The sequence below is a fragment of the Sturnus vulgaris genome, chromosome 16 (assembly GCF_052056855.1).
Source record: "Sturnus vulgaris isolate bStuVul1 chromosome 16, bStuVul1.hap1, whole genome shotgun sequence".
Taxonomy (NCBI): Eukaryota; Metazoa; Chordata; class Aves; order Passeriformes; family Sturnidae; genus Sturnus; species Sturnus vulgaris.
In genome coordinates, this window is record NC_142258.1 from 41869 (window position 1) to 56855 (window position 14987).

General features: G+C 39.3%; 1 protein-coding gene across 6 annotated transcripts; it reads right to left on the minus strand.

The window, feature by feature from the left end:
- UBE2I (ubiquitin conjugating enzyme E2 I) lies at positions 1-12607 on the minus strand. Of its 6 annotated transcripts, none has more exons than XM_088174135.1 (8): positions 12413-12607; positions 12080-12301; positions 8463-8541; positions 8135-8218; positions 5354-5426; positions 3597-3706; positions 3350-3429; positions 1-660 (listed from the first exon to the last, which is right to left on the minus strand). In XM_088174135.1, the coding sequence occupies exons 3-8, from the start codon at positions 8526-8528 to the stop codon at positions 597-599; spliced, it is 477 nt and encodes a 158-aa protein (XP_088030261.1). In that variant the 5' UTR covers positions 8529-8541; positions 12080-12301; positions 12413-12607; the 3' UTR covers positions 1-596. The 6 variants fall into 6 exon arrangements, with proteins under 6 accessions (XP_088030261.1, XP_014741871.1, XP_014741869.1 ...); XM_088174136.1 differs by lacking the exon at positions 1-660 and adding an exon at positions 2298-2431 and having other exon boundaries at positions 12413-12594; XM_014886385.2 differs by lacking the exon at positions 12080-12301 and having other exon boundaries at positions 12413-12602.
- Positions 12608-14987: the final 2380 nt, after the last annotated feature.

Here is a 14987-nt window from a genome sequence, read left to right on the forward strand (position 1 = left end):
TTTATATAAACAGTTTATTTACTCTAAACAGCAACACAGACAGAATGCCATATAAACACAAAGAAAGTGATGCAGAATAAGGATGCTGGCTAACTTTGGATCTCAGAGGCTCTTAAGCAATAACAACCTAGTTTCTGAAAGATAGAAAAAACAAATTCAGGGAGGGAAGGGGGTGGAGGGCATGATTTTTTTTTTCATACAGCCAGCTAGAGGCTAAATATAGTTCTAACATTTTAAAGCATGCCTGCATCAGATAGCAAAGTAACTAGAGATACTAGTGAATTTATAGAAGTATAAAAGTTTATAATTTTACAGCAGTTGAAATACTGACATCAATATTAAAATAAAAGCAAGTTTTACATAACAATCAAAAATACAAAAGACTGAAGGAAGAGACCCTGTATGAAAAAACTGGGGGCAATTCAGCAAATTTAGAACTGTATACAACTGGCGAATATGGAAAATGGCACACATACAACCCCCTCCCCTTATGTGGATATTAATTGTACATAGCAACATTACATTTTGCAAAAGTTTTGTAAACAAGTTCTTGCCAAACCAATCCCTTCCTTTTTAAGATGCTGCATGACAAATGCTTATGATGGTGCAAACTTCTTGGCTTGTGCTCGAACCCTCTTTTCATATTCCACTCTGTTTTGGCTGAAAAGAGAAAGGGTAATTATAGCTGGAGAAATCAGAGGCTGTATTCCAGAGTTAGTTTCATACTGAAGAGAAATAGAAGTCACTGCTGAAAGCAAACCCTTCTGGTAGCAATTCACAGAACACTACAATAAATTAAAGATTTTTCTGGACAAGTATGGTACTGTTCAACTAGTTACTTCCCAAACATCACCTGTTGCCAAACGATTGCACTGACTTCGTACGGTACCAGTCTCTTTGAACAGGTTTGCACCTACTCTTCTCAAGACCAACTGTACCTCACGTGCAAACATTCTGTCGTTCATCTGAAGTTTTCTACTCCCCACTCACATGAAAACCTGAGGTCATTAACAACAAATTCCAGTATCCTAACAGTACAAAGTGAGGAGAGCAGTTCACTAACAGCTGGTGGACTTCATATGGTTTTAAATTATCACCTTTACTGCTTTGAAGAGAGAATTATCCTGTTCCTAAGAAACAAGAAAATTATAATGGCGTGCTAATTTCAGCCTTTATCTCTACAGACCATGACTCACAGATTTATCCTAATCTTCAGCTGGGAAAAAAAAGCTAGCTCAACATAGCTAAGTATAGCATATTTGCTACAGATTGATTAAACAAGTAAGTATTACTTGAGGGAATTATGTCCAGTCACCAAGTCTCAGGCTCGAGATGTAAAAGGGCAAGTTCTTTGTTTTCTGTTCTTGTGCCAATAATGGATAGTAGTAGCATAGTAAATCATCCATTTACTTTCAGTTGTCCATTTTGTATTAGCTGTCAGAAGTATGAATTGAGCTATGCAAAAATTTGTAAACATTACTCTTTTGCCAGAGATAGTTTAGAGTGACTCGATTTTGCAGACAGCTTTGCAGTAAATTTAACTTGCTTTCAGCTATGAAGGCTTGCTGCAGTGAAAGGAAAAAAAAAACAAAAAAGGGCAGAAAATTATATCCTCAAAACCTGACAGATTGAGGGGGGAGAAGAAACGAAACCAATTTTGGTCACATGCAATGAAAAATTGCTGTCAAACAGACTGAAGATACTCTCTTCTCATGAACACATTTACAAAGTTTATTCTACATTTTTTCTCTAAGTTGTATTGCATTGCCACACGAGAACAAAGCCTAGCTGTTAAGTCTCGCACCCATAGAATCCACACAGAAGAATGCCTTCTATAGGAGACCCTGAATGCTACAGCAAAGAGGAAGTAGGTTAACACATTAGGTACTGAATGACAGTACTAAACGTATCCTGAGAATAAATATTCTTATTTTGAAAGTTTATCAACTTGACTAAAAGACATCTATGTAAACAATGGTGCATCTTCTGCAGTATTTATCAACTGTGCCAACATTACAGATGTGTGCACAATACTGCTCTGTTTAACTTCTACCAGATATTCACTAAGTAGCAAGAGAGACACACTCTCAGACTGCAGAGTAATAGTAACCCATTTGAAATACACTGCAGGTCCAAGAGACATGAAAAGGATAAATGGGCGACTATACATACTTGAAGTAACAAAAATCATGCAGTATTTTAGGCTCAACAGGTATTCTTTCCCCCTGGAAGCACTTTAAACAGAAACAAGACTAGCCAAGACTGGCTTTGTACATACATGCATGTGGGAGATGATTTTAAAAAATAAAACACAGACTATCTATACATAGTATACATACAGCAGTATATTATTGAGGCCTTCCTCATCATTCCTGGCTCCTACAACTGTGGCCACTTAACTGTCTTCCATATGCACTCAACTTCATCAAGCCTTCAGTAAGTAATTCAAAAAATAACACTGAGTGAAGCCATTAATTAAATACAAGACACACTACCAATCCCTATGTTTACTTATCACTAGGACCGTATTAAAAAACATATTTAACAAAGCTTGCATGTGCAGTCACATAAAATGTTATTTTTCAAACTTGGCACTCTCCTGGAGGCCTTTTCTGTCCAGAACTGTAATTCCACAATTCCATCTTGGTTCTTATTTCAGTAGCTGCCAGTGCCAAAAGCATTTTAAACAAATGTTTTGCTTCCCTAAAGATTATAGAACAGATATCCATTTTTAATAGTGGGAAAACTTTTAAGATTAAGCCTAAAAATAAAAAAAACAACCAACCCAAAAAGTCTAAAAGTCTCTTTAGCTCATAAGTTATCACCTTTCCTAATCAATGCAAACTTCAATCTGCTAAAGCTACAGGCCATTCTGTACTTTTCAACCTATTCTTTTGGAAGATGTAGTTTTCCAAAAAACGCCATGTTTCTTACAGTGACCACAGCTCTCCTTCATCCTCTTTAGGCACAAGTTCTTACAGGTACACACTACTGGGCAGAAATAAGTAACGCCTGTACTGACAAATGTGACTCGTTACCTAATTCAGTCTCCTCCTGGTTTCATGACACCATTACGCTGGTAAGGACTCTGCTGGGCTAGAATCGTGATAAAAATCATGATATAAGGAGTCTCCACACTTCATTGCTGTTGCTTTGCTATTAAAAGCTCCACTAGCCTAACAGCCATGAAGTAACCATTTTGTTCAAGTTTAGCACAATCTAGGCATCTCCACAGAATACAGCCACGAATCCCCTGGCCATTTGTAAAAACATTTGCATGTTATACTACAAGTAACAGACAACTGTAGGCAATATGACAGCTTTCAAGCTCATATGCAAAGATACTTACCAGTAAATTGTGTAAGCCTCTGCTTGAGCTGGGTCTTGAATATTTGGTTCATTTAGAAGTTCTTGTATTCCTAACAAGATCTATAGAAAAAGGAATAGAAGTAACAGGCATATATTATGGGTATTACTAATAGAGATTCAGTGAGAAACCTTTAGAAACCAATTTAGGAATACACAGTGAACATCTTCACATCAGATAAGCAAGCAAAACAAAAGTGTTAAGAATATGTCAAAGCACAAATAATGACCTGTTTAATTGTGATTGCTGGCCGCCAGTCCTTATCCTCCTCTAAGATGGAGAGACACACGGTGCCTGAAGGATACACGTTTGGGTGGAATAACGGTGGCTCAAATTTACCTGATAAAGAAGAGGAAATTACTTGCATACAGTGCTAAGAGGAAGATCAGAGAGTTGGTTTAGATCAGTAGGGGAACACAAAACCCCAAAATCCCCAAACCAACACTGGTAAAAGACCACCAACCCCCAAATAAAACCCCACAGATTTCTGGAGCTATTAATATCAGTTTACATCTTGGCTCAGCCTGCACCTAAAACAGAAACTCCATCACATCTGTGATCTGTGACATCAATCCAGGCAATCTAACATTGTCTTTTTGACTGGTAATCTTTTGGTTTAGGAACGGAAGCTGACAAAGTAATTCATAGTAGCTTTGTGATAAAACCTTTTAAAAACAATTCTGTCTTTTCAGCCTCACATACTACTATGTAAAGGAAAGATACTACCCTTCACTCATCTCTTCTCTCCTCACTTTAAAATAATGAAAGTTTCATACAAGGAAAACTTAAAGTTCCTAGCATCTTTTTCAGTTTCATATTTTCCTATGTATAATCAGGATGCACTGAATAAGAGGAACCAAGTTTAAATTACAAGGCTAACTAAAGGCTTGTGCAGCTTTCCTTCTGCCACTCAATCTATATTCTAGCATTGCTTTTAATCTTTACAGGACTTAAAAGCAACAGCTAGCATCTTGAGTAAAGTAACGAGCACTCCTTTTGCAATACATGAAATATCTACATATCGGTGCACTTGTCTAATCCATCTGACATCACAAATATTCACAAGACGTAACGGTCTTGCTGCCCTATGAAGTTCACTGGTACTTCAGAAGCTGCACTGGTAGGGAGTCTTACTGGTCGCATATACATCTTATTTTAAGGCATGACAATTCCTTTAACACTGTCAAGATGTGAAAACTGGTATTTTTTAATGTGAAATGTTTTTAGTTAAAAGAGATGTTTCCCCCTATATTACATGTATTTAGGTGGTATCAAGCAAGAGGAGTAGCCAGGAGGTGATAGAGCTGAAATACGCTAATGAGCAATTTGTAAAAGATTTGAAAAAGAGTGATTTGTAATTATTGTCATTGACTTGAGATGATAGCCAATTCAAGAACCAAGAAACTATGTGAGGCAATAGATGTTTTCACGTTTCTGTAATAGGTACATTTGAGATGGTATAAGGAAAATTCAGTTCAAAAACTTTATAAGGAAGCTAGGTATCTGAAGATCTACTAAGTTATACATAGTGGCAGAAAAAGAACAGATTAGAATTTTAGAGCAAGCCGATTAAAAGGTTCAAGTTATAGAACCCTTTTTTCCAAGTTCCTGTCTTCTGAGTTCTCAGCTTAGAAGACCAACTTAACAGTAAGAACATAGGGATTTAGTCTAAGCATGCCTACATATTAGTTTCCAAGGACTGCTGATAAGGTAGTGAGTATTTCAAGCGATGCTTTTGTCAAACTTTGACGGAACCTACACACCAATCTCACTGCTCTCCCAATTTTGACATATCAAGCACTTAGCTGATTTCATCACAACTTTCTGAATGCAAAGTGGATGGGGAAAAAAGAAAAAGCAATGTGTCTTTAAAAGAAAAAATAATATCAAACAAAACTGTAAGAAAGTAATAACCATTTTTAAGAACCTCATGGATTAATTCAACACTGTTCTAATAAACCCGTGGTTTTCTGTAACTTTACTTACATTTTGGGGGTGAAGAAGGGTAGTCATCCTTGAAAAGCATCCGTAGTTTAAATAAGCCTCCTTCCCATGGTGTCTATAAAAAGTTAATGCAGAGTTTCAGTTACAGGAAGGAAAAGTCAAAATTGTGGAAAAAAACTTACCAAGAATACAATTTCTCAGGCAAAGCACAAGACATCCTTCTGCGACACAGCACTGTCCTGCACTGTAGCACACTGTCTAGACCACAGTAAGGTATCCCACCTATATAAGAAGCTGAAGTGGAAAGGAAGGGGTTTCTTTCTTCATTACAGCTAGTAAGTGATGCCGAGTCATCAACACAGTCATGATCATCACCAGTAATTCCATATAAAAGTAACATTTTCACACTACTTAAGAATCGAATACGTCTGAAGTTTTACATGATACACATACAATGAGGAAATGGCTGGTGTCCCCCACTTAAGTTTGAGAAGACAGGATATGGATACACCCCTTAAGCACATGAATGTAAATGGCTTCTCTTGTGCCTTACGAGAATGTGGCTAATAAAACCACAAATGAACTAGAAATGTGGATAGGACTGTAGTACTGCTACAGTTAATGGGATTCACTAGTCTAAACTAACCCTTTCTGCGTTTGGTAGAATATAGTCTAACAGATTCCATCTTTTTGTGTAACAAGAAATTTTAAGAGGCTCTTTATCCATATCCAAAACTGGAAAGAGCACTCACAGGAGCAGCTCCCATGACATAGAGCAAATCAAGTAAGACAGCACCACACAAAAGAGTCACATAAACAAGAAAAAAACATCTAGCAGTAGAGACTGTCTCAAATATACAAAACATGTAAACAAAGAAAAAAGCCCATCTTCTGATAAACTGAGTTCTTCTACAAAGTGTAGAAACACAGAGAAGAGTCTCATAGCTGTAAAATGTACTTCTCTGCTACTTCTCTGTAACTCGCCCTTCCTATGGAAACACTGCAATGAAAGTACATGTTGGGTTGATTCTTCAAAACAACTGGAGTAAAGATGGTCTCACATCTTAAGACAAAACTGATCAAATCTAATCCTCACAGACAGATACGTTTGAAAACTACCTTAGAAGGAAATTCTTAATTACTTCCTATATGAAGAAGGAAATTCTTAATTACTTCTTATATGAATTATGTGATTTTTAGCCGAACAAAAACCAAAACAAAGCACCCAAAAACCCACATGAAAAGAGAAAAATCCCTCCATTGTCACTAGTATTCATTATGCAAAGTCTCAAGCTAGAAAAGGAAGAAAAACATCCTAATAATTAATAAGATAACACATTTCCAGAAGTGAATGAGTTTTATTATCTATGCTATAGTGTATTTGCAGAACTCATTCTAAATTGCTGAAGTCAGTTGTCAACATCTAGAAAAATCTATTCTCCATACCTTCTCAGAGGAGTTCCCTTTTAGAAAATATGAGCTTTTGGATAGAATAGACTACCTATATTTTGTTTTCAGCCACGGAGGAAGACAACCAGCTTTTAGTCATTTACACAGAAGCCTAGAACAGTTAGTGAAGTTTTTATCACATTTCTGATAGAGCAACATACCTTATGGGTGAAAGATAGCAGACACTCAGAAGCCTTACTAAGGCTAACCAAATTACAGTAGTATCACCAAGACCATACTGCTTTATGGGACTAGGTGCAGATGGTTTTTGAGTCAAATTTTAGTTATTTAGAAAGTGATTTGCTGTCAAATGAGTGAATGGAGCATCCCACCCAGGATTAACACCACTTCAGTATTTCATCTGGCTGACTTTCTAAGAAAGCATTTTTGGTCGTTTCAACTACTTATCTCAGGAAAGCAGCTGCAGTGTAGGACGTCTCCAAACAAAAAGGCAATAGAGAGCAAGTGCCTGGACTGGTAGAAATGAATAAGTCATGCTGCTTCTTGTTAAATATATTTTTTTTAATTAGCAGGAATCACATCAGCATAACTGATCTTTTCCGATGTGCCATATTTTCTAGTACACATGAAGCTGGCTTTAATGGCTTGTTTGCTCCATTTTGTGGTTCACAGAACTTCAAAGCAATACCATGAAGATTTTGTAGGGCATAAAAATTTTACCTATTTATTTAAAGGTGACATCTCGGTAAGGTACATTAACTGTTACGGGGGATAATCTTGTTTTTGCAGAGCACACGGGGATGAGTTTTTCCTTACACTGTGTTAGATTATTTGTCGGTGTTTCTTTAAGAACTAACTAATGCAGACAACTACCAAAATTAAGTTGTAACCGTAACAGCAATGCTGTTCAGAATACTATGTTCAGCGTTCAGCTAAGGCAGCATCACAGACCTTGCAGATTTTGCCTACACACAGTCTTCTCAGAATCTAAGAAACAAGATCATAAAGGTATTTAAGCAAGTTGGCAAAAGGCAGCAGAAAAGTCAAGGCAAAAAAGTCCCACACCGAAGACCTGAAAGAAAGAATTAAAACTCTCAAGTAATTAATAGTAGCATTTCAGAAGAAGCAAGAATAAGCAGAAGAAAACCTCCAGTTTGTTCAGTACAAGACTCCTAACGACTCCTCTGAAAACTTGTATTCTTAAGGTGCTAACTGCCAACAGTTGAACAGGCTTATGGTGTACTTCGTCCAATATTCCTAGTCCACAGCACTTTTAATTCTAAAGCAGCAGCATGACACGAATTTTTTTATTAAACGACAAGCAAGTTAAATTCTCAATTGTCAATGTAATGCATAAGGAACTTGTGTTACTTTTCATCATAAATGAGAAGTCAGGAGAACAGTAACTCTTACCCCTTTCTTTCCTGGAATAGCACACTCCCAGTTCATTAGATTCATTGTGCCATCTGGATTTTTTGTAGGTACTGCTACAAATCCCTGAATTAAGGCAAAAAGACATAGGGTGAGGATTTTACAAGATGTACTTAAAATACTTCATGATATATTTTATCTTTATACAAAATTACTTCTTTTTGCACTACATAGTTTTAAACAGTTTTTTTTTAATCTAAAAACATTAATTAAAAAAAAAAAAAAAAAAAACTATCAAGGTAATGAAAAAATCATCACCAGAACACTGAAACAACTGCAGAGTCAGGTATTTGGTGGTTTTCATACTTACAAATGGATGATCTTTTCTCCAGGCTTTTCTCTCCTGTGCAAGTCTGCTAAGAGCTATGCCAGACATATTCAGAGTCCCTCTAAAACAGAAGTAATCACAGTTAGTACATACTTTTAGTTACAGTGTAAACAATGCATTATGTGTTTATAAGCCCTGCTCACTCGATAATTATTTTGACCCCTCATTTTCACTTCAATAACCTAGGTGCGTGTTTCTGCACAGCCTACAGAATTTATCATCAGGAAAAACATCAAATTTCCCCCTGCCATCAAGTTCTTAGTTACTGGACTTGACTTACAAAATTCCATTCTTACCTTATTGCTTCATATTTGAACCCCATCTTAGAAGCAACTTTGACAGTAGCTTGACAACAGAAACACCAATCTAGTAATGGAAAAAGTCCTCAGACTTCCTATTTGTGCAACTGACACACACTCCACTTATCTTCTTCCTATGCCACATCAGGTATGGCAAATTTCTTCTGTAGGCAAACACCTGCATTATTCCCATTTCTGGCAAATGGGAATAAGAAATATTTCTTTTTGGGTAAATTCCCATTTAAAGACATTATTCCTCACGAAAGCAACAAGGACATGGAATTTCACAAAGTCATCTCAATTTTGAAGTGATGCCACTATAAAACTTGTAGACAAGAGCAGGAGCAGGCAGCAACCAAGAACTCAGCTAAGGAAGAGCTAGCAGCTCATTCCACAAGACAGATTTTCAATTCCAGTATAAACTGAAGAATATTTCTGCACTTTCACTGCCTTAGTAACAGCCAAGTATGGTGACCACGACTACATAAAAAATATTCAGAGCACAGGTCATTCACTACTGCATGACACAGAACAACAGTTCTAGACAGGATGATTGCATGAGTGGTGCTCTCAAATTCAAGGGAGGATTCTCCAGTCACACAGAACAGTACTCAAAGCAAGAGTTTATTTTTCATTGTCAAATTGTACCTAAACTCAGGGTTTCACTAGCCCCACGGTCAAATTCCAATGAAGGTTTTAATCCTCATCATAACTGCACTTCTACACATTTTAAATAAGAGCTGATAATTGGCAGTGGGAGAAGTCAGGCCAATTTGCTCTTAATTCCACATGTACCTAACAAGCCTTTTTAACAGCAGAATAATTCCACTTAACAAGCTCACAGAATTAATGAAAACAGTGTTGCCACTCTATTAAAACAAACACTTATACACTAGTTAAGAATTATGCAAAATTTCACAACCTCTCAATATGTTGATTACTTATAAGAAGTACTGCAGTCTACTACTATTATATGAATTGTAGATCTTTAAAAACACCACATTAAGCAATTTATGCAGTTCCTAGGACAAGACGTATTTTAAATCCTTTCTTCAACCTTTTAAGCCAGTTTTGCCTGGATGGCCATATTCCCTAATTCACCTTCAAAGCAGCAACTAAATTAATGTCAGATAAAGCTTTTAAAAAGGGACAATTCACACTCAGTGAACATGCACACACACACAAATATTCCCATATTCAGTCCGATTTTCCTCTAGTATTCCCAACACATACACCTGTATCTTAATTATGGCAGAAGACTTGCAGGACTTAGTCAATGTGTACACAGGAGTTCAGATTTTAGTTTGTTCACAATTAGGAGATGCAGAGCCATTGAAAAAAATACCAGTGGAACTGAAAAACGAAAAACAAACAAACAAAAAACCTCTCCCTTAATCAAATTACACAGCAAGTTTTAATATGTTGTGAGCCCATGCCCTTGCAAGAGACGTAAATGAACTGAGTATACAGCAGAATTTCAGTTGTGCTTTTGGTACCTGGTTGTCCACTGTACTAATATTGACCTTCCCATTCTATAATGGCTGAGAAAACCATTATGTGCTTATGAACCATCCAAATATTCCTACATAGTTCACTAAACTCAGTTACATTTTCTGCCAAAAGACGCATTACAGGATACTTTCAAATACATTTATTCCATTTTCCGTGGCTAACGGCCAATTAATTACAACATGCACCTCAAGGGAAATGCCAGTTTCTCACTGGGTAGATAAAGAGTGTATTTTCTGCAGAATATCACTAATCCTGTAACTTTTCAAGCAATTGAAAAAATCCTGAGTTTTCAGGCCACGCATCCTACTTGCTTTTCTTACACACTATACTGTGCCCTAGTACAATAAAGATTTTTCTAATGCTCTACAACCAGCTTTCCAAATCTTGAGGCATTTGTCTTAGTTAAGCACGGAAAAGTCTCAGTGTATGAGAGACAACAGGCTTCACATATATGGTTTCTACAAACTTCAGTTCCATTGATGAGAAGAGACAAGCATCTAAAACCTCATCAGTCTACCAGTAAATAAAGATTAGACGAAGAAGACTGAAAGCCCACTTCAAAAACTAATATCCCATTAGTTAAGCATCCCCTCAAAACCAATCTGCTAACAAACTATACACTCTCTATATCCCAATTTATTCATACACTACATTACCAGAAAAAAAAATTTGCACCAGGCGAAGTCTATTTAATCCTATTTCGCACATGCCACAGAAGTCGAAAAGACCAGTCTTCACGTTTTGTGTTTAATCCCTCAAACTTAACCCTGCCATTAAGAGGTAGTAATGTCCCTTTTACTGCCATCAACTCAGAAAGTTAACAGAAACTTCCGAATTTACTCAGTAGTTTGCTTTTACTGCCTACTTTAGAAATAGGACAAAATAAAAACCATCACGCTCATCATGGATGCAAATTCTTGTGTACCATTACAGAATATCTTGCCCATTTACACCCTCCAACGGGGTAGAGCAACATACTTTCACACACAAAATGCACGTCTTGCAAAGAATAGTTCCCGTGCCACTCTCTAAATACATCAACAATACGCTCTTTGAGGTTCAAGAACTTTCAGTACGAATTACTGATCCAAGCAACAAGAAAAAACAAAACACCAAAACGTTAAGATTGCTAGCCTCACATTTTTACTTTGCAGGCTAAATACTGGCATAGGAAGAAATTATTAGCGAAGTAGCTTGCCCCGAACTATACAAACGTGACTTTTCAGAAAAGCGGAGAAAGCCACTGTCTGAGCTTTAATAAAAGCACGCTAACTCTGGACTAGGATAGAAAGTCTCCTCTGCTTGCGGCAAGAGAAAAGTAGAAAGCGAGCGGCGACCGGAGTCGCGCGTTAAACAGAGGATGCCGCGCCGCAATGGGCTCGGTGTTCGACGGCCAAGTAACTGGACAGGGCCGAGCAGCGCCCGCCAACGCGGAGGGGCCGCTGGTGCCGCGAGGGGCCGGGGCAGCGCCCAAGGCCTGCACGCGGCAGCCCGGGTCCGCCCGCCGTTCCCGGGCAGACACCCGGCGGGGCGGGACCGGCTCGCGCAGGCCCAGCGGTTCCAACGCCCTGCTCGGAGACCTCCGCTGCCACCGCCGAGGCCTGCGGGGTGCTCAGAGCCTCAGGCAGGCAGCGCTGCGCCGGCCGGCCAGCCAGAAGGCAGGAGCCGCCAGGCCCGGACGGTCATGGCCGCCGGTCCCGTCCCGTCGCAGGCGAGGGGCGCCAGCCCAGCCCAGCCCCGCTCCCCGACCCGGGGGCAACCCCGGCCCCACTCCCGGCCGGGCCTCACCGAGAGCCGCCGCCGCCGCGCGTGTCCCGGATCGAGGCCGCGCGAGTGACCCGGATGTTCCCGCTCCCGCTGCTTTGTCTCCACTCCGGAGTTTCCCTCCCTCTCGCCTCGGTGCGGAGCGCGAAAGCGCTATTCTGTCCCTCGGCCCGATCCGTCTGTGATCCTATCGTCACGCTCTACGCATCCTCGCGACACAGGACCCAGAGGTGCCCCCAACAATGCCTGAGTATGAAGGACCGGAAAAAAAATCCACGCGGCGTTATCCCACAACCGATCACTTCCTCGTGCCTTTCGCTCCCACCAGCTCCGGCAGAAAGCTGAATAAATCTTTACCTCTGGCGCTGTAGGAGCCGCCTGCAATTTAAGATTAAGACTGGTCGGTCGGCGGGCGCGCGCAGGTCTGGCGGGCCGCGCTCGAGCCGGGCCGAACCCCGCCCCTTGTGCCCGGCCGAGCCTGATTGGAGGAGGGGCCGCTGCTCTGCAGGGGCTTCCACGGCTGCGGCGCGGGCGGAAGGGCCTATCAGAGAGCTGAGCGGCCGCGCGGAAGGGCCTATCAGAGAGCTGAGCGGCCGCGCGGAAGGGCCTATCAGAGAGCTGAGCGGCCGCGCGGAAGGGCCTATCAGAGAGCTGAGCGGCCGCGCGGAAGGGCCTATCAGAGAGCTGAGCGGCCGCGCGGAAGGCGGTCTTCAGTTTACCTCCCGCCCGCGCTACTTTCACTGACCTTTACGGGATTTATGGCCTGGTTTTTGTTTTCCATTGCTTTGTTAGTTTGGTTTGGTTTCCTTTCCTTGGGGGGGAGGGGGGGTGTTGTTTGGGTTTCTAAGAAGGCATTTTTAGTGGCAAGTAGAGTATGAATCACATTCTATTCTCATCTTGAACTTCTTTCTTAATGAAACAGAAGAATTTTCAGTCCTGAAACCTAGCTATGCGTTGCGCTAGTCTGTGTCAATGTTACTTGAACGATGTTCTGTGTAATATTAAAGTTCAAAATGGTTTCTTCGGAGCTCTAGAGTTGACTATTTCAATAAATAATCACCTAATTTCCAATAAGCCCTAATCAGAATACATGCTGATGATCACTCTACCTAAGAAATCTTTCACCAATAGCAGATGCCCCCCATAGACCAGGATAAATAAACACATACTCCCCTGTAACTTTCCATACAATTCCATTTGCATTAGGAAAAGCAGAGGGAACTGTTAGCACCTGGCTTACAGGACCTCTCTCATGAAATTATAGACATTACAGTCTCAGGGAATGTCACGAACATACGGACCACGTGTATATGACTACCAGGCAAGACTCCAGCACACTGAAAGATGAGCAGCATTCTAAAAGGTGAATTTGCAGCATCATTTTCATCCTTCTGAAGCGAAACTTCCCACTGAAAGGAAAACTAGTGCCAAATGAACCCTAAATGTTGTAAAAGATCCAAACAGGTTGCTAATGACTTAGTTGTTTATGTCCCCTCTATAATCTGGTTTCTAGTTCAGGGTAGAGACTTGTCCCTTTTTATTCTCTCACTTTTCTTAACTGGTGAAAACACTTGAAGCAACAGATACGTAGAGTGGGAATTTGGGTTGAAACTCATGCTAGCTGACTCTAAAGTACCAATACTTTTAGTAGGACAGTCTGATGAAAACACAGATGCACACATTGATTACTTAATTACTGTACTTGATTACTACAGCAATGTTTGTTCTTAGCACTTATTTCAGTAAAATTCAAATGCAATTAAATGCAGCAAATTAGTTTAGCAAAATAACACACGTTTACTGACATTGCTGGATACACAAGGAAATAATAGAATGTGCTTTGCACTTAAAACTGATTAAACTGTTAAGATGAAATTCACCTCATATGTAACTGTAGAGCCTTTAAGAATTTAAAAACCATGGGTCTTAGCTTCTCAAATTCTTACTGGCAGTTTGGAAAATAAGAGCTGTCCAATGGTCTTCTCAGTACTAATACTCAATTATGAACTTCTCTGTAGTTGTAGAGGACACAGTTGTTAAAATTCCTAGGTAATTTCAACACCTTGTACTTTGGACTTAAATTATTTACTTTCTTCAGCCATTTCTATGCTTATGATATGTCTGTCTTATTAAAAAGCATCAATTTCCATTGGCTTAGTTTTTCAAGCAAAGGAAGAACTTGTATTAAAAAGTGAAGCAGTGGATTCTAGAATCTTTGATATTAGGCAGGGTGGTTTTTGAGTTGTACAAAAGAAAAGGTATGCAAAGTGATCAGTTGAAACTTCTTCACGTGATTATATATCCATAAAAAAACCAACTATTTCCTCCTGTAATGACCAGCAAGTCATAGCAACTGCAAAGGAAAATAATTTCCCAACTGATTTATATCTGAATAGACCTAATTTTTTTGTGACAAAGTCTTTGGGGCAGCAGTAAAGGATACACCTCCTTTACAACGGAGAAAGTGTAATGCTTTGAATCACTGCACAAATATGCAACTACATTTTACATCTGAAGTGCTAAACTAGGAATTATCGCAGGATATGACACTATTAATATCAATTAGTGCATTAAAAAAAGACAGATGTAAGACATCACACTTTAAAAGGGAAAAAACAGGTTTATTCCATGCAGTTTACAATACACTAGTGTTATGAAAAGGAAGTTAAAAAACCCACACACACATTTCATTTATTTGTTTTGAAAGGGATGGTTAACTGTAACCACCTTCAAATTATTTGGGAAGCCCAAGCAGATTTTTTTTTTCAAGGAAATTTCCCTGAATTAAGTTTCTTGTCTGTGCTATGAGTTTTGGTTAATGCAAATGCATTAAAACCAAATCTAAACTCAAATTTTGCTGCAGTAAGAACACTTCAGAGAAAATGAATTGGCACAAAATAAAGTGTTATTGCTAATCCACTATCCAGAAAAT